The sequence below is a fragment of the Ascaphus truei genome, chromosome 3, assembly GCF_040206685.1.
Source record: "Ascaphus truei isolate aAscTru1 chromosome 3, aAscTru1.hap1, whole genome shotgun sequence".
Classification (NCBI taxonomy): Eukaryota; Metazoa; Chordata; class Amphibia; order Anura; family Ascaphidae; genus Ascaphus; species Ascaphus truei.
Genome location: NC_134485.1, coordinates 212399845 through 212420500, shown reverse-complemented (window position 1 = coordinate 212420500; position 20656 = coordinate 212399845). Strand labels below are relative to the sequence as shown.

General features: G+C 43.1%; 1 protein-coding gene across 9 annotated transcripts in view; it reads right to left on the bottom strand.

Annotated features, from left to right (window-relative positions):
* Positions 1-19972, bottom strand: part of MSI2 (musashi RNA binding protein 2) — a 575344-nt gene extending 555372 nt beyond the window's left edge. For 4 of the 9 annotated variants that reach the window (XM_075590052.1, XM_075590057.1, XM_075590054.1 and 1 more), the window contains exons 1-5: positions 19571-19968; positions 19097-19137; positions 18680-18761; positions 17759-17843; positions 13732-13773 (exon numbers count right to left, since the gene is read on the bottom strand). In XM_075590052.1, the coding sequence (XP_075446167.1) occupies positions 13732-13773; positions 17759-17843; positions 18680-18761; positions 19097-19137; positions 19571-19632 (312 nt within the window). In that variant the 5' untranslated portion in view covers positions 19633-19968. Of the gene's footprint in view, positions 1-13731; positions 13774-17758; positions 17844-18679; positions 18762-19096; positions 19138-19570 lie in introns of all 9 variants that reach the window. The other 5 variants (XM_075590056.1, XM_075590059.1, XM_075590053.1 and 2 more) reach the window with 4 other exon arrangements.
* Between the last annotated feature and the right edge of the window lie 684 nt (positions 19973-20656).

Below are 20656 nucleotides of genomic sequence, written 5' to 3'. Positions count from 1 at the left end.
AGGGGGGGGGGGTTGTGTCTTGCCACAGAACATCATATCCCCCCCCCCCCCCGCCAGCAACACACACTTAGGAAAAAATGGATTCTAGTGACGTAGCGACATATTGTGTGAGTATAATGTAAAAAAAAAAAACACAAGGTAAACTGTCGGGGTGTCCCGATTTAGGAGGATGATCGTGAATGAGAGCGCAAAAGCGAATAACCTTTATTTCCATTGGTATGTGCCAAGTACTGACATTACAACCCGTTTAACGCAGTCGCTGCGGAATTCACAAAATAATGATTTAAAAAAATATTACAAATTTATTTAAAATTAAAAAATAAACACAGGCTGAAGCATAGGAAATAATTTTAAACAGCCTTCTGTCCTGGGACCCAAATAAAGCAGGGGAGTTTTTAAAAGGGGGCTGTTGTATCTAGCAGCTCTAAAACCAAACCAAAAAAGCTGTCATCAGTGTAATTGGCTTCCATAAGTAGAGGCATTTACTTTAAGGGTAAATTAAATCCTTTTACCTCGTGAAAAAGGGATATGAATCACTGCTTGCCGGGAACACCGAACACAAGTCTATCAGCTACTTAATGTCTATCGGTTTTACTAATGATGGCAACATAATTAGTTTATAAAACAAAAGAAAAAAAGCTAAGCCAGCAATGCCAATGACTATATGATAGATGTTAGTGATCAGATAATTTGCCAAACGTTGTAAAACCATTTGTTCACCATGAAAATATATATATTTTCAACCTATTTAACTTGCCATGGTCCCTGGTCTCCCTGGGTTGGACTGCCCCTTTATATAAACATTGCAGTGATGCACAGGTGTAAGCAACGTTATTGCAACCAGTGGCATGCTGGAGGGGGATATACACACAGCCACGCGGGAGAAGCAGCCCTCGCTTTGAATCAGACGGGCGCGAGAAGCGGGCTATTTCACCGTGGGTGCACAACAGGGGTTGCAAGAACGTTGGCTACATCTGTACAACAGATGCGTATCTCTATTTCTGGAAATGTGTGCAAATGTGTTTTGTCTTTTTAAAAGGACTCTGTTGCTCAAGTTCTTTTGTGAAGTACACCCTTCATCTCCAATATCTTTTTATTTAGAATCCAGGGGTAATCTGTGATGGTAAACTGTACTGTTGTCTAAACCTGAGTAAGGCCTAGTCACATTAGCCATTCCTGTCTGACTTCTTACACCTCAGTAACACATTATCTCTGCTTTCACTCATCCATAGGGGGTTACACATGATGCGCTGTATGCCGCTGCTGACAAGCCTGCGAAGGTCATCCGAAAATAGGGAAGGAATTCTCTGCTCTTGTAAACCTGCCATTTACTGCTCAGTAACCAATTTGCATCGTCATGGGGCTTTGCGTCTCGCAAGCACAGCTAATGGGAAGACCAAAGAAAAAGATTACTATGAAACTATCTGCAGCAAATAAAAAATATGCACTCAGAAAATGTGTAAGAGGATCATATGACGTGTGTAACACACACACACACACACACACACACACACACACACACACTTATATATCAAATGAACTACTGTATATATTGGACATTCAGGTATAACAATTATATTTGAGGTGTTTGGCCAGTTCAGTAGATACTTTATACCATATAATAACTAGTAACTATGACAATATTTACATATCTGCTCTGTAAGTAACACAAATAAAACCACTATCTGTCCATATAAACCCTTTCACGACAGATTTTACAGGCAGATTACTGGATGCCCATGATCCAGTTAGTCAGAGACCCTTTAATTACCGTCAATATATGCAGGCTTTGCTTACCTTTATTTAAAACTAATTTCCTAAGCTGCCGATTGATTCGTTTTCCCGTGATCGATCAACAAAGATCCTGCTTCCAGGGTTCTCCAATGGCTGCCTTTTAGCCAATAGCAATCCTTCAGTAAGTGTAACTCAGCAGTTACAATGTATTCTTATATTATTAAGGTAACATCTATTGTTACAGTTTGCAGCTCAAACTGCTGGGAACATTGGCAACAAATTTTACCAAAGATCTTGCACTGCTGGGGAGGTGGGCTGAAGCCAGTTCTAGACATCAAAGGATGCTCAGTATATTAAAACTCATTAAAATGGCAATAAGAGTTGAATATTTTTTTTTTTAGTAATATCTAATACAGAACCGATTAAAAAAAACAAAAAAACACACATGTAGTATCTTGCTTGGATTGCCTCTGTATAACGCCATGTGTCCATACTGTCAAGCCAACACAACCAATAAATAGTAAGCACATTGCACTGCATTCATAATCACAGTAAGGCACTCCACCAGTTGGCTAACTCATCTCCAGGGATACCTCGCTGCTTAACATTCAGGAATGCTGGGTGTAAAGACACTCAATCCGTCAGAAGTTTTTACAAGAACAGACATCTATGAAAGCCACAATAAAAAAAGTCCCATTTTGGCAAAATCTTTTGCTCAGTGGAGACAGAACTCGGACGGACGGACGGACGGACAGACAGACGGACGGGGGCACACACACACACACACATTAAAGACAACCGGAAGACTAAACAGACCGGATTCAGTCCCAAGTTTGAAATATATTGCCGCCACACGTGACTTCTGTGAGGAGTACAAATAGAATAAATTAAAAAAGGCAGAAAGATATGCTAAGCTAGCAACAAAGTGTATTCATATGCAAGGGAGATGTTTTGACATAAACAAAGAAGCCAGGCTGAGAGGAAGGAGTGATGTGTTATTTCAAATGCTGATGAGTTACAGAACAGCAAGGGGCTTATAAACCCCCTTTAAATATATCCAGCAAAGTCAAATCTCATTGAAAACACTTGAATGCATCACTAGTTGGTATAATGGCCGCATAAGTCAGCTGACCTGGTGTGAAAAGGTGTACAAAACGTTTAAAAGGACATTGCATTGAAATAATGTCAATAAAAAATGCAAACGCATGCAGCAGTTAATATAGACTGTATTATAGCTCGCTTGCTAGATAACTTATTGGGGATTTAAAATGTCCGTTACCACTGGTAACCCATGTTCAGAGCAAATGTCATTGCACCAACTCACAACATTAACCTCTTCTTTTGTCAGTCTTCTATGCTTCTGATGACTTCCCAGTTCTCCATAATGACAGATTTATACATCAGTTCCCGCTCCTCTGATGACTCACGCCAACTCAACTATTTTCCCTCAAGTCCTAGCATATGCACTGCTGGACGCTAGCTTTCTTCCACAGGTCAAGTGCCTGCTAGTGCAGCCCAGACCAAAGTGACATCACAAAGCCTCAGAATGCGGAATCCATACTATATGCAGCACAACCCAGGCATTCGAAGACCACCCTGGGCTCTTGTAATAACCAATGTTACATGTGTTTGCAGTGTGACTGGGAATAGCGAAGCCTGTTCTGACTCCTGATCATGACGTTGTGCACACAAAAACATAGGCGAGTCTCTCAGGGCTCAAGGGGTTAATTAAACGCCATCAATTTCTATAGGCCTAAACATATCCAGTTAATAAAATGCAACGGTGCTTCAGTTTTAAATACTAAACATTTACTGCTCAGCTGAGATAAATGAACTGCCGAATGCAAAATCCTTAATTCAGCAGCTAATTAAAAACAGGTCAAAACAGGTTTTTTTATTTATGAGATGCATTAAAGCATATTGTGACAGTGCTAATATTAGACATTCTCCACGGCAGTTACATTTTCTCCTATATTATGTTATGCATTTCCCTCCATATTTGACACTATGGTAAATTAAGCCTGAAAAAGGAAAGAAAAAGGGATTTACTAAATCATCAAAATAGGATACGATGAGCCACACACACAAAGTCAACACTACAGAGACTCTCTAATCCAGAATAAAGTGCAAGTGACACCTACACAACCACTATGTACTCGCTAGGTATGTGGGGTCTCGGGCTACCAAAAGGACGCTTTCCAAGCATCTCCCCCTTGGCAGTTGTTAAATCTCATGGCCCTATTTTATTCTTGCTTTTTAAGACACAAATCATGAAAAAGAATATATATCCTCTTTTTTATATAAAATGGGCCCAGAGAGCACTGTTCAACAAGATTTGGCTCTTCTGCACTGGCAAAAGTTTTCTACATCCTTTTCAAACAATGGCATCCCAACAACTGCGCTAAGGCAAATGGGATACTTTGGGATTTTGCCATCTCAACGCGGCCGTTTCACCGTTTCCCTCTGGATAGCCGGAGGAGCAACAACGCTGGGATCTCTGCATTTTAGATGTGAAAAGATAGTGAGAGCGTCAGCTTATTCTAATTTAGGGCTGAAAAGCACAGAAAAATCCCACATAATGAACAATAAGTACTGCTTCCACTTTAAACGTAATCATTGCACGGCCACCACAAGGTGCGGAGATCCCAGCTGTAACACTCAGGAAACTGGCCGGGTTGTAGAATCTCTGAATATATTTATTATTAAATAAAATAAATGCTTATTCTACAAGAAAATTAAAATGCATGTATGTATGTATGTATACATATATACAGTGTTCGACAAACCTATACATCTGCACGCCCCAGGCGAGTGGAGGTAACATCGTGGCGAGCTCCTAAGCAGCACACGTGTGGTACTAGGTGGCGAGTAGATTTTTTGGTGATTTGTCGACCACTGCATATATACATGCGCAAAATGTTTAGGACGCTCTCCAGGGGGTGGTATTATACATGCTCTGCATTAGATTAACCCCTTTGCTGCCAGACAGATGTGCAACACATCCCAGGTCACTGGAGGCTAACGGTTAAAAAGTTGCAACATAATGTACTTGAGTTTTAGGCACCAACAGTAAACTAGTAGTATTACGTACAGTGCTGCATAAAGGTGTGTGATTGAGATTATATATATATGCCTAAAACATGCAGATGAGCACACAGCTATATTTGCATATATATATAAATAATCTCAGATTATATATGTATATATATATATATATATATATATATATATATATATATATATATATATATATATATATATATATATATATATATATATATATACATATACATATACATATACATACATATACACACACACCTATAAAAAGACATTAAAATGTCTGCATAGTTGAACCAAAGACAAAAGACAGCTGTGAGCTCAGGAAGTGCAGTATGGTGCAGAGAAATGATCACCTTCCTTTGCTTCATGTCCCCTGGGGAGCAGCCCGCGGCTCTCCTGGCCAGAAAGGAATCAGAGCATTCATTCTTCCTCGCAAAAGCTATTTACCAAACAGTGAGGAAGTACTAACGCCTCCCGTGAGTTATTGTCTGACCCACTCATGAGCAGAGAAGATAAGAACCACATACTGTCACCATTACATTTAACAAATGGCCCACTCCTGAGAGTGCGTTAACTCCGATATATGCACTTCTCGGGTGTGTGGCACGGCCCGAGGTGTTCAGCCACCCAAAGCGTGCATGTATCGGAGAACAAACACATCCTGCAGGGGGGGTGGGGGGGGGAGAATTATATGCTTTATATAAGTGGAGGAGACGTAAAACAGAGGTGCATAACTGTGCTCCTCACTGGATGCTAGAACAGTTGTATAAAGCGCTCATCAGTGGGGTAGAGGAAGCTTGGAACAGTTGCTTGTCTTACAGCTCCCCCTGTATTCTAGGAACCTCATTAGGAGCCCACGTTCATATGGGATAAGAGAAGATGAAATACATTGTATAAAAATCAGTTGTGGCCAACTCCAGTCTGCAAGAGCCACAAACAGGCCATGTATTAGGGATATCCCCGCTTCAGCACAGGTGGCTCAACCATAATGACTGAGCCACTGATTGAAGCACCTGTGCTAAAGCAGGGATATCCTTAAAACCTGACCTGTTGGTGACCCTTGAGGACTGGAGTTGCCCACTCCTGTTTTATACGATGATCCCACCCCCATCCATATACAGAACAAAGTATTCCATGTATTAAGCATCCAACCTGGCCATTTTAGCTTTGAAATAGACGCTTACAATTTGATTCAACGTATATTGGTTTGCTTGGGTCGAGAAAAGATGATGGGAATATTTCTATAGCAAAAAAAAAAAAGAAAGCAGTAATCATGGAAGCACGTATTACAAGGTGATCCAACAAGTTTAGCATCAACCGCCAACAGGTTTACCCCATTATTATTTTTTAACAATTTGAAATACAATCTGGCATTTAAAGCCGTAAAGAAGATAATCTGAAAACCCTATACTGTGCTCAAAGTCCACTTCTAATATTACTCAGATTAGGAACATTTGGCATATTTGTTGGACACCCAACAGAAATTCTCCATTGATGGATCGTGAGTTACAAGCCTCTAAAAAGTTGGATTTCAGTGGCATGTGTGGTCATTGTGTTTAAATACAGACATATACTGCACATGCCAATACACACACACCTATATATCATGAGAGTCAATACAAAACGGTCATATTCTATAACTATGCACAACATGAAGCAGGATTTACAAAGTGTAATAATTCCGTTTCCAAATACAGTATAATTACTTAATAGCTGGTCGTCAGCAGAATTCAAGCTCCTACCACCTAGTTATTTAGCAAGGAAAAGCAAATATGAAATGCTTCCTTCCAAATCAGGCTTCCGGCATAAAGAGCAGACACGTTTCAGCAGAGGGCTACGGGTTTACACTTACTGCAGCTACTGTATATACTTTGCCTCCTCCATCTCTATTCATGAGCGGGGAGGAGGTCAAAAGAATCTCAATATTCCATAGCCGGGATTTTCCTTTAAAAGAAAAAAAAGCGCAGGCGAGCCTACCAGCTTTAAAGAGGAGGAAGAGATATTTGTACAGTGATTACCCGGTCAGGATTTTAATTATCATCAACCCATGCTATCAAGAAGTCCTCGTTATTCATTTGTTAATAGCAGAAAGTCATACATATTACATTTGACAGCGAACGAGAAGTCATCATCAACTGTGCTGAGCGCTTTTTCAGCAGCAGGGAAAGAAGATAAAAAAAAAAATTAACCGACCACACTCTTAGTTGATGGATTTAGAGATGAGAGAAATATATATATATATATATATATATATATATATATATATATATATATATATATATATATATATATATATATATATATATTTAAGAGGGGTACGTGGCATATAATTCATACATGATGGAGAAGGAGTGGCGCAGTGAGTAATGCCACTGACTGGCACTGAGCAGGGGAACCTGGTTCAATTCCTGGTGGCTCCTTGTGACCTTGGGCAAGTCACATTATCTACCTGCTGTACCTCAGGCACCAAAAACAGAGTGCATTTTAGCTCTCTCATGGGCATGATATATTGAATAAATCTTTTTTATTTTTCAACTTTTTGATCTGCCTCCAGTTCTTTTGCTGCAATGCTTCTTGTTTTTCTCTATACATTTACCAAAAACATAAGATTGTAAGCTCCACAGGGCAGGGACCGGTGCCTGCAAAATGTCTCTCTAAAGCGCTACTTAAAACTAGCAGCGCTATACAAGAACAAACTATTATTATTATTATTACATGGGATCTCGTATCACCTTGAAATGGCAACCTGCAACTTTAAGGAATAGAATGTTTCAAATGCAGCACTAATCCAACAACATAATCCTGGAGCTAAAACACAAGCTCCTTGCCTAGCACAAAAATAACCCAGCCTCTTTTCTTTTTTCTTTCCCTCTCCCTAATTAATATTAGCCGGAGCTTAGGAAGAGGTAAGACGGCCCCAGGAAAGAAGGTTTAACTAATTCATTGCATCTAATTTTTTGCACGGAAAGGCGATATCTCTGTTGCCACTTGCAGAACAAAAAAAAGAGTTTACAGAAAAAGTGGAGCGACTTTTTTTTCGTTATTTGAAATGCATCATTTTGTGTTTTAGAGAGACACTTTTGAACTTCTTAATATGATGTGTTAACTCAGGGGTTCACAACAACTCCAGTCCTCAAGACTCCTCAGTAGGTCAGATTTTTAGGATATCCCTGTTTCCGCACAAGTCTTCGACCGGGCCACTTGTGCTGAAGCAGGGATATCATTAAAACCTGAACTGTTGGGGAGGGGGGGGGGTCTGGACAACTGCCGTTGAAAATACCGGTGGTTAACTACATTCAATACCAGCAGTAGACAAGGATGTCACCTACTGAACTGGATCAATGGCACAGGACATGGAAGTGTAGGGCTTAGGGTAGCTGCCTGCTAGTTATGGCCACATGACTACAAAGACTTTGAGCTGTAAGCGCACAAAGCACAGACAGAACCAAAAGGTGGCCCTGACAAACTCCTGGATTGGGATTTAGTAAAGTAAAACCTCCCTCCAAACAAGATGTGGGCTCTTGTGGTTTACTGATTAAGCGTCTTCCCCTTGCAAATAAATCAGACACACCAAACTTCAGTGGTGACCCTTCAATAAAATGTCAATGTTTCAGTCTGGGTGCAGTACCTGTTGCACACGCACATCTTGTGTACTGAACTTTAGCACCAAAACACAGAAATTATAATATTATAAGTGAAAACAAAATGTTCGGGGCGGGGGGGGGGGGGGGGGATGGAAGAGGTTGTATGTGTGTGTTCAGATCTTTGCAGTCTTTGGATAACTTTAGGCCCGGTCCCCACTGGCTACTGCAGCGCTCGCTGTGGCGGACGCTGCAGGGAAAAGAGCCGCCCCACACTGGGGCCAGGCCCGCTGCAAGGGGGGGCCGCAGCGCTGTCCCGAGAGAAACTCCTGCTCAAGAAAATTGAGAGCAGGAGTCGCGACGGAGCGCTAGGCCACGCCCCCCAGCGGTTCAGCCAATAAGAGCGAACCTGCCGGGTGACGTCACGGCCGTGCCCCTGTCACGCCGCCCCCCCCCCCCGGTTTCCTCCTGCAGCTCTCTGCAGACGCGCGTGCAGCGGGAACGCAGCCGAAGGCTAAGGCCCCGCTCCCTCAGTCAGCGCGCCCGCACTGCAGACAGGCGGCGAAATGCGGTCTGTAGGGAGCCGGAGCGTGGCCAAAACGGGTGGGGCGGCGCTGACGTGAGTGGGCGGGACCATCACACAGCCCCACAGAACTGCGCTGCAGCCCCTCAGCCCCACAGCAGCCCTCAGCCCCTGCAATTGACCGCTCCCTGCAGTCTGTAGGGAGCGCAAGCTGGGGGCGTGGTTTGAGCGAGGGGGCATGGTTTGTGCCCCCCAACCTGTCGGTCCCTCTCCCCCGTCGGTCCCTCTCCCCGTCGGCCCCGCTCCCGGCGTCGGCCCCGCTCCCCCCACCTCCGGGAGCCCCCCTCCTCTCCCCCCCTCCCGGAGCAGGGGCAGCCTGCGAAACAGGCACCAGAGAAGGGGGGGGGGGCGGCTCTATGCACGCTGCACAGACAGGATGGCCGTCTCCCTCCCCGTAGCCGCCTCCTTTCCCTCCTCATTGGCTGACTGCTGCACCACATGACGCATCAGCGCTTCTGATCACAAGAAGCTTGCAGCATCGGCCGGCTGACGCGTCACAGCACGCAGTCAGCCACGTCTGAAGGAGCCAGCGGGGACCTCCAGACTGGAGGAAAGGAGCTGGTGGCCCGCGGCCGCAGCGGGTTCGCAGCCTTAGATATGCAACTCGAGCAAACAAGCCACATTCCCGACTACGGCAGGCGCATTCACTCCTTTTTGGTCCAATAAATTGCAAGCTCTTCAGAGTAGTGAAACACGAACTGCACTGAATCGCAGACAGCAGAAATGCTTCATTTAACCCTTTGGTGGTTCAGTCAGAGGCTCATTTGAAGAGCCTGCTTCAGCACAGGTGGCTCAGTCAAACAATGAGCCACTGATTGAGCCGCATGTGCTGAATCAGGGATGTCCTGATATCCTGGCCTGTTTGGGGGGGGGGGGGGGGGAGGAGAGTAGTGGAGAACCACTGCTGTAGGCACTTTCACAAATTTAGTCCACAAGAAATATTTTGTATTTATTATAGGTACCCACTGAAATGGAGTTAACCCAGACGGAGTAACAGGCTTGAATCATTCTTTGATCAAAAGATACAAATACATGACTCCTTTGTTTTAAGGCTTAGGTTCTAAATGTAGAATGTCACTAATAAAGTAGTGACCTCATTACCTATTGCAGGGGGTGTTCAACTCCAGGCCTCATGACCCTCCAACAGGTCAAGTTTTAAGGATATCCCTACTTCAGGACATGTGGCTCAATCAGTGGTTCAGTGTAAGACTGCACCCCATGTGCTGAAGCTGGGATTTCAGCTCCGGGGACCCCTTGCTTCGAGATATAGACACACACACACACACACACACACACACACACACACACACAGGTTCCCCCGTACCATCCTCTGCTGGGGAGACAAACTGGAGTTTTAAACAGTAGGAAGTCGCAACATGATCCACCGCAGATTCCAATTGGCCCACATGCCACTGGAGATTTAAGAACCAGGGAAGTACTGGCAGCACCTAGAGAGTTAATTATCTCGGGAAGCAAGGAGGGGGTTCCCGGAGCTGAAATAACGCGGCTCAGCTCTGGAGACGCCCTGCTTCATAAACATGTCAAAATAAAATGAAAATGGGATAGAACGCTCCATTATAAGAATGATGGAGAGTGCAGTGTTACAAGGGAAGCGAGGGAGGAACAGAAGATGTTCTGGTGACCAGGACACACTCTTGTGGTGTATATAAGCACAGTTACTGCTTACATATTGAATAAATACTACAGTACAATAAGAACAATGGCATAATTGCCAGGACATGATGATATGATTACCCAAGATTGTATATATGCATTTGCAACCTGTTATTTTGATATATCTATACATTACCAAGATTACAAAAGCACAGGGCAATTGCAAAAAAAACAGGTCTAAAAGGAAGTGCAAACGTGCTCTAAGGGGCTCCTGAAATCATAGCAATCAACACTGATTCACGCACCAGGAGCCAGACTTCTAGTCTTAAAAGCAGTGATGTCACTCAAGTCTGTGGGGGCCGCTTTGTGTGTAAAAGGGCTAATCCCAACCGTTAAAGGGGCAGCCCCACAAAGCAAGCTGAAGAAAACAAAGACATTTAAACAACTCGGTGTAACTGACAGAGTCAATCACACTTCAAAATGTATTTGTTTATTTATTTATAAAATGTTAACCAGGCAGTAATACATTGAGAGTTACCTCTCGTTTTCAAGTATGTCCTGGGCACAGAGTTATGGTGACAAATAACAATGTTACAAAATTGCATCCTGTGAAAAATGTCCTTCTCTTCAGGTGCACTAAATTCAGGCTAACCCGCTACTTCCGTTTAATAACCTATTATGGCTTCATAATTACAAACAAACACAAATTAAAACATTGTAACTAGATTTGAAAACTGACTGTGATTACAAAGGAGGAGTCGAGACAAAGATTTGACCTAAGCTGGTTTTGATTTGTGTTTTCTGTGAGATGACAAATCACCTACATTTAAACTATTAAAAACATGCAACTGCCATGAGGTCGCTCGGTTTCAAAAAGGTAATGCTACTGAAATCTACAGGTGCAAAAAGGCCTGTCAAAAGGGCGAGTGTGATGAACAGGAGGTATGTGCAGTTATTTGCATTAGGTCCTCTACATAAACGTATCACTGGAACCTTCATTTAGGATCAGCCAGGCACAGCACCAAGCCTTAATTTCCCAAGGTGAGGGCCCATACAAGAACAAGAGACAACATTAGGTCTGTGATAACATGACTGCGACTGAAACTCATCAGTACTTTGTGTTACACAAAACAATCTTGCCAAAGAAGAGCATGTCAGCTTATGTCCATACCGCGAGTTTGTGCCATTCCAGAAGCACCTTTCTCCCTGCCCACCCTTTCCCAAAAGCACGTACCTACCTCTCGCAAGTAATCCAGGGACATCGGCTGCGGTCAGGGTCTCTATTTCCAGCCCCTCAACAATCAAGGAAATAAACCGGGGGATGTTTACAACCAAGCAAAACAAAACAAAAAATCCATACAATTCAAAAAGAAGTCCGTGCACGACAGCTCCGCAATAAATGTTCAATCTATCAAACTGTCCAAGGGCTGATTTGCTTTTTTCACATGCATGTTGGGCTATGCAAAGAAAGGTCTCTAGGACACAAAGCTTACAATCAAACGCACCAGATAAACACCCACAATTCTCTTTTAGATGGCGGCAGTAGATACAGGATCAACTTTCCTCTGGGATCAATAAATCTACTACAACTCTGTAAATTACTTTGACCTTTACTTTTAAAGTGAAACCGTGGTGTATAGAGCACAAATGTTAGTTCTGTTACACAGCCTGGAGATGCTTTGTACTGGAATCTCAGCGGCACACCACAAATCCACCACTCAGTGACCAGACTCAAAACTCACAATCCTATTACCCACGTGACCACTGACCAGAAGATCTCTTCCCTAATTTACAACCTAATTGTGTACCTAAACCAGAATAATAAGAGATTTGGCCATGGTCAATGAAATGTCCTAAACCCCTGGTTGAGAATACTAGGACACAACCCAGCATAATTCCATGGTCCAGCGGCCTGATGCTTTAGCAGACCTGTGAAGTCTGTCTCCCTGCAGCAGGGCCCCCTAGCAGCTCTACATCAACACTGGAATACTTTGTAGCCCTGCATGGGCCAACAGAGTCACTGTCCCAGACGAGGCCTGCAAATGAACCATTCTTTTCTATGGGCGCCCAGCCAACAGAAGGGGCTGGAAAAACCTTTCGTATTCACAAGACTGGCTCATAAGTGCAGAGGTCCCTGGTGCAATTATTACATTTTATATCTTTCAATAACAATACCCAGAAGAGCCAAACACAACTGCTTCAATGTCAGAGGCGCTAGCAAGGCATTGAAGGCCACACTGGTAGCAAAGTGTTTCATTAACTCCTTCACACAAACTACCTCTCATCTCACCCCTCTGCCCTCCTGTGGCCTCTTCCGGGGAGCGATTTGCACATTATTTGCTATTCAAGTCAGAGGCATTTGGAAAAAAGTCCTGTGTGGCTACAATACACTGCAAACATCAGACTCAAACACGTAGCATGGAAGGGTGACTACTATCAACGCACAACACACATTTAAACAAGATTCAGCTCTAAATCCATAATACCGTCACTGTTCACAAAAATGGATTTCAGAACACTGCATGCTTTTTGTGGCGTACACAAATAAAAATGGTTAAGCGGAAACTCCAGTAGATCTCAACATTAACATTTTTCAAGCTACCACAAAAAAAAAAAAAAACACTCACCCCACTAGCCCAGAGAATGCCCCAAACTTAAATAACGTCCGCAAACAAATAAAGGTGCCAACTGTACACTTGTTCAACAGACCATGCTTACCGCTCATAAAAAGAAAAAAGGAAAAACAGTCACGAGGGATAATCCTAAGCAATAGCGGTTATACAATATGTAGAGAAATATTCCATCTTGCAGACTAACATGAGTACTGTGGCACGTGAAAAGATGACAGGAGATATACGTGTATTTTGTATTTTATTTTCAATATAGAGAACAGTTTGTTTTTTTAAAGATTTTAGAAAATAAAGATGTGCTCATGAGCTACTACAGGAAATGCTCCCCTGGCCTGGGGAGTGGACGGTTAAACTGCAGCACAGAGTAGCTCTCCTGTAGCTTCCCAGCCATATGCTGATACCCTTAAGACGCCATGCGCTCCAGCTTTAAAAGCTTTCATCGCCAATTCCCTGCTTGAAACCTGAACTGCTTGGTAACAATGACTCTCTGTGTGCCGAAAATCCTATTATCGATCCGCCTACTTACCTTGGGCTGTGCTCTTCTGGGAAATGCAACTTTGGGGTCAATCTGAAGGGAAGCGGGGGGAAAAAAAGAAGAAGAAACACACAGTAAGTCAGGGAGTTGCTTGTACACCTTATATTTCAGTATGGCGATTAATGGCTCATTTCTAACGGTGGCATTACCCAACTTAACCTGTTGGCTGCTGGCGTGCTCTGCAAAAATCAAAGGGATTAGCAATCGTCAACACAAACTACATCGCTAACGTGCTCTGTCTGTACCTCACAGAAAAATACATTGATTTCCTTTATTGCAGTGTATTGAAAAATTATAACTCCCAAGTACACGAGAGACTTGAGCGATATCGGTATAACAAAGTGCTTCTCTCTCGCTCAGCATGTTGAACAGATGTTTGAGCCCCAGAGCTAAAAAAGTGAAGAAGTTATTTGCATGTACTTCATAATGCGCCACTCTGCAGAGGGATGTGCAAGCAATCCTGGGTGGGAGCCTTCACCTAACCGATTCAGCCGCACAGATGTAACCCCTTGTGTCACTAGAAGCTCCAGCAACATCATGCAAAGCAACATGCAGCCAACTGTGTATGGAGCAGAGGTGGTCAACTAAAGTCCTCACGAGCCACCAACAGGCCAGGTATTAGGGATAGTCCTGCTTCAGTACAGGTGACTCAATCATTATGACAGCCAACTGTGCTGAAGCAAGAATATCCTTAAAACCTGACCTGTTGGTGGCCCTTGAGTAATGCCGTTCGTCACCCCTGCCATAGAGCAAGGCGTTGTAGCACTTGCTGATACAACACACACAACTTAGCGCAAGCTTTCAAAAGGGTTTCGGAGATACGCAGAACTACTCGCCAATCTGTTCTTTTGCTGGGTTTTTTTGTTTTAATAATTTAACACCATCACCATTTATTTCTACCATGCCATCAAAAATTACACAGGCACACATTTTACCCCATAAAAAGAACAGATCTCTGGAGAGAGGATATAAAAAAAAAAGGTTGTCAGGTGACTTTTTTTCTTCTTCAAAACCACCAAATTATTATTATTTATTTATTTTAACATAGGATGAGCTCTTTGTTTTAATTGCTTACATTTCACAAAAAAAATGTTTTTTTGTAATTCGCTCTCTAAAATATTGTGGTATAAAAATGGCAGAAAAAAAAACAGTTTTCCTGTGAGAACCGAAATGTTGCTATAAGAAATCAACCTCTATCCAGCATTTAAAAGCACAGAGTGTGCTCAATTATATATATTTTTGCTCTTTACATAAACAACCATCAAGCTACATAATATATGTTATATAGATGCTACTATGCAAAATCCTGATTTTAAAAGAAATACATTTAATTGTAAAACTAGATTGGAAGTCGAACTGGAAAGTTTATATTTCTGGGATTTCACACTCATCTGTGCGGAAAACAGAAGATCCACCGTGCGACGGGCCAGTGATTTTATTTAATGGTTCCCATCCATCAGTGAAAATACTTTGCCAACATCTCTGACCAATTGGGGCACCTAATTAAACGGAGCGGTACAGTTTAGTATTTCCTTATTGCCACATTAACCCTCTCAGAGCTACACCAGTCTGCTCTGCCGTGTCAGAAGGGGTTAACGCATCTGCAGCCCAATGCAATGCGCGCTATACACATCCTTAGAAATGAGCCATTAAACAGTTCTTCCGTGCATTGTGACATTGATAATATGTTGACATTAAACATGTGGCTAACCTTCCACAAAGCTTTCACAAGTTATCTAACAATACGACCCAGCACCATCTAGGTGCATGTCTAGAAAAGCAATGCAACAGGTGGGGGGGGGTTTCCATTCAACAAGCCGCCAAGCTGAGCCTCTATCTGCCGTCTGCTGCTGCCATGCAACTACATTTCAATAAGAAGTTGCATTTCGCCCAACCAAAGGGGGAAAAAAAAAGTGTTTCAGCAGCTCTTCGTGCTGGCTGTTTTAATGAATAACATCAAATTTAAATATATATTTTTGAGAGGCATCGGTGGCTTGTGGCTATTCTCAGAGTAGCAGCAGAAAAATGTTGGCTCCAACCAATGCCTCAGCATTTGCTAACTAAATTGACTTGGCGCTTCCAAAGCTCCCAAGTGTAAACCCCTTCCAAAAGATAAGAATTTTCTCCCCCTCCCTCCTTCGGCTTGCGTTGAAATGCCTCACCTCTTACACTGCCTCCTAATATTAAATACAAGAAATAAACATCTACAAAGAAACAAATGAGTTAGTCAGAGACAAAAATTCTACTTACTGTATCTACAAATCCTCTAGGAGAAAAACAAAAAACAAAATAGACTATGGTACTATTTCAGAGGTATGTGGCCATTACCTAACACCAAAGCTTTTAACGCAAGCGTAAACAAGAGCGCCGATTCCATGTCAAAACCCAACCGGGCTGCCTCCTGCACTGAATGTTGAAACACGAGTCAAAGCCTAGATAAAGCTACATTAACAAATCATTAGGAATGTGCTGACGAATGGCGACGAATATATAAAATATATATATATATATATATATAGCAATGGCTTCTGTGGCCCACCCTGTCTTACGCCTTTCACTCCTGATCCTGCAAAGCGGTCTCTTTAAAAAGATAAAAAAAACTCCAGTCCCGGGGATTGGAGCAGCTGCATGGTCTACCCTTTTTCCCTGGGTGGCTTTTCTTCCCAGCGGCTTACGGGTTAATGGCAATATCGGGTGGCAAGGAGAACACTTTCTGTCATCATTGTCGCTCTGGCAACCAAGGGGTTAATGACAATCTTGATGGGTGGGGAGAGTGGGATTTCTTATCAGAGAGCATTACTCTCCATACAAGCCCCTCACAAAATAATGGTTCAGGACTTAAAAAAAAAAATTAAAAAAATATATATATATATATATATATATATATATATATATATATATATATATATATATATATATATATATATACACATACATACATACATATACTTACACACACACTTATTATACATACTCATGTACACAGTATAGATTATGTAAGTATATGAAGTACACACAGTGCAAATGACAGAATATTATCAACGGCTTTCATAACATTTCTGTTGTCAAAGTAAATGGAGAACAAATGCAGAAAGCATGCTTTTTTTAAGCTTTGCTCTGCTCTCATTCTCTAATATCTGGGACACGGCACACTGAAAATAGTTAAAATGCTGACATTTAACGATTAAAAAAAAAAAAAAAAAAAACTAATTTCACTAATAAGTATAATTAGCTCACCTTTCCCTCCTCATTAGGCACAGCACCAGCTATACGGGGGATCTTTTGTCACTGTCCCTTTTCCTAGCTTTGCTGAAGCATAATTAAACTGGGTAATAGAGTGCAAAGATGAAAATTAACTTTTTTTTTTCCCTCTTTCTTTGCTTTGTAAACAAATGAGAACATTTCCTAGGTAAGACACACACACACACACACACACACACACACACACACACCATACTGGTAAGACTTGCACTATCCATTGGAAGCTACAGATTTCAATTTGCCTATCACCAAAACAAACAGGTAGAAGCAAACAGAGAATTTTCCTGATCTAGTCAGAGAGAGGAGAGCCTTCCAACAACTACTGTAGGAGTGTATTCTCCCCTAGCCCAATTAAACCGGAGATATTACTGGATCAACTTTTTACCTCTTCATTGCTGGAAGAGACTGTACATGTAGATTACTCGCATTCATTATACAAAACCATTGCCATAATAAACAATTATTCATATGGAGCACACAAAATATGTCAACATTGTCTTTGATTGTAGCTAAAATAAATATTGCATTTGATGGAATAGCAATTTACAGCCTTGGACAGAAAGGTGCAGAATAAAAACTTTAGCCTGGCAAACAAGCTTAGCTGAGGCGTTAATGTCAGATCTGCAATCTGGACCAATGAAAAGGACACTGTCTCTTTAAATGTGCCTGTCACCGACACGACATTGCAGAAAGACATACAGTACATCAACAGAAATAAATGAATAGAAAAAAAAGGGGGAAAAAAAGCACAACATACCGTCTTGGAATCTAATTCGTGATGGGGTTGAGCTAATACTTTATCTACACTTGCAGGATCTGCAAACGTAACGAAGCCGAAGCCTCTGAAATGAGACAAAGAACAAGAGAGGTGACAATGAGCGCTAAACACAGAGCACGAATAAACAGAGAAAGAAAACACACCTATTTTACAGGTCAAAACCGTACATCAGGGGGGAGAAGTTGGGCAGCATACTGTATTTTCAAGGCACGACTAAACTATGAGCTTGGCGTGTCTAGAGCGAACAGGATGTATTAGGACGACACAAAAATAAACATATTTTATATTTCACATGTCAAGATCTCAACTGCAGGTGTCTTAAGTTTGGTGGCATCTCTTTGATGAAACGGATAGAAAAACACACTTGTTTCATAGTTCCAAGGGAATAGGGAGTTTAAAATTAGGCAGCTGTAAACTACACCTCTGGCACGCTACAGCCCCATTACGGGTTAACAAACCCAGCAGTCAAGATCACAAAGAATCGTGATTTTCAGTTGGGTACTGGGCAAAATGGTTAAATCGCAGCAGACAACTAACTGCCTGATTGGCATCTCAAGAGTAATTGAAGCTTGGTAATAATGATAAAATAATAATAAGCACTCTATGTCAGGAAGAAGGCGCAGGTGATGGGTTTGTTTGTTTGTGCCACAGATTAAAAGCAAACAAAGTCAGATTCATGTTCACAAAGCAGGGATTTTCTGCAAACAAGGCACAAGGTCAGTGAGACAGGGGGGTGGGGGGGTGGTGTGTGTGTGTGTGTGTGTGTGTGTCAACTGAAAGGTTTGGATCTACATAGCCACAGGACCACTTGCCTAGGTGGGAAATAAATAAAAGAAGAAGAAGAGGAGTCTGCGAAGTTTACCAATGCTAGTAATCAAATGATACAGTGCGGATTATTACCTGGAGCGCTTTGTGGTGGGGTCCCTCATCACCATGCATTCTCTGATTTCGCCAAATTTGCTAAAATAGTCTCTGAGGCTATCTGTGCACAAGCAGAAATATAATAAATGACAGTAATGAGAGATCATCAAAGGTTGTCAGAGATTACAGATACATAACCTACCCCCTCTCTCCCCCTCCCCCCCAGACACCCATCCATCCCATGTTTGCTAGGTTTGGTTGCTTTTAATAAAACAGCCCCAAATAGCAATAGGGGTCGAATAGAGGACTCGGAAAGGAGAAATAAATAAATAAGGGCAGCGAGAAGTGGGAGGCAGAAGGAATAATACATGGAGAGGGAGAGAGGGAGGGAGGGGGAGGCTGGAGCCCTGTAACAAAGAGCCATAAAGGAGGCACAGGGGATGAAAGCTGCCTTACCTGGGGAGGTCTGCCAGCTCAGGCCGCCGATAAACATTTTACTAGAAGGGGAGGAAAACATAACAGAAGTGAGCACAGATGTCAGATCGGCCATTTTGACGTGTAACTTACAAAAGCTGAGAGGGAGAGAGAGAGAGAGGGGGATAGAGATAAAGGAGAGAGATCTGCTGCTAGTGAGAGAGAGAGAGAGAGAGAGAGAGAGAGAGAGAGAGAGTGGGGGGGGGGGGCGCCTTAGTGCTATATAATCAAACACACTAAAAAAGGTGGAACTGAACAATCAGGAAGGGTAAACAGAACAGAGGGGTGCAATGCCACCCCACTCCTGCCCTGCTCCCTCCCCCCCCCCCCCACCTCCTGCACTTGCCCTTTGCAGTTGAGAGGGGAGCACAGGCAGGAGGGGTGGGTGTGTAGTGGGCTGCAAGATGCATGTCTGTCTGCATGGCAAAGCAGGGCTAAGGATCCCATGCAACTTACCCGGGGTCGTGCTGAGAATCGTTCGGGCTCCCAGAGGTGGCCTGGCTCCCATCTGCCTCCATATCCTCTTTAAGCAGTTTTTTAAAAAAAATAATAAAATACAAAAATAATAATAAAAAAAAAAAATTAAAAATAAAATCCCCCACACAAAGACCAAACTCTTAGTAGAAAGAGACTAACAAAGCCCCAGCACACACACAAGCACAGTGACAGCCTCACTCCAGCACTGGGATTGTGTGTGAGAGAGTCTCTGTGTGTGTGTGTATGTATGTCTCTCTCAGTCACACAGGGAGAGAGGCAGCAGCTAAGCCAGGACCCGCTAACAGAATATTATTGAGCCGGGAAGAAGGAGCTCGTCACACGTGGGATCGGATCAGCTCAGCATTGCTCTGCCTCCTCCTCCTGGCCCCGCCCCCTTCTTCCCAGGCCCGCCTCCCTCGGCCGCACAACGCGGGAGGGGTTTCCAGCGAGTGGCGTATCCCCTGCACGGTGACGTCACGTTCCAATCCCGGAGAACTCCGCCCCCTTCCCTCTCCTACACCTGCCCCCCCGAGCTCTTGGCTAGTAACAATAATAACGATTGTGACGTATTCGAATGTTTGAACACAGCGGCGTTCTGAAGAGCTCCGCGTGTGGCTGCGCAGAACGCGTTACCGTGTCAGATGTGTTGTGTATCAGTTGCTGGCTGGGTGTGCGTGGATGCCGGTGTCTCGCAGTGCCAGGCAGCGCTCTTACCAGTGGGCTAGTGACCCTCACACGTGCTTAAGGTCACCCGCAGTTAGAGGGTGCAGCTGGGAGCCCAGGTTATCAAGCAATCGGGAGTGCAGGAATTATTTTTTTTGGTGGGGGGGGAGGTGCTGTACATACAAACTCGGTAACACACATTCCCACTGTGTATAAACCCAGAGGGGGCTGCAGCAACTCCCACACCCCTAGTTCCAGTCCCCATGCAAGTAACCCCTCTCTAGTGACATTTGCAATGTTAGCATGTTTAGGACACCTGCTTGTATGTGGATCATTATCTCTAGAGCTAGACTTCAGTTTTTACAGACAAGGTGGACACTGGCCAGGGGTCGCCTTCATGAC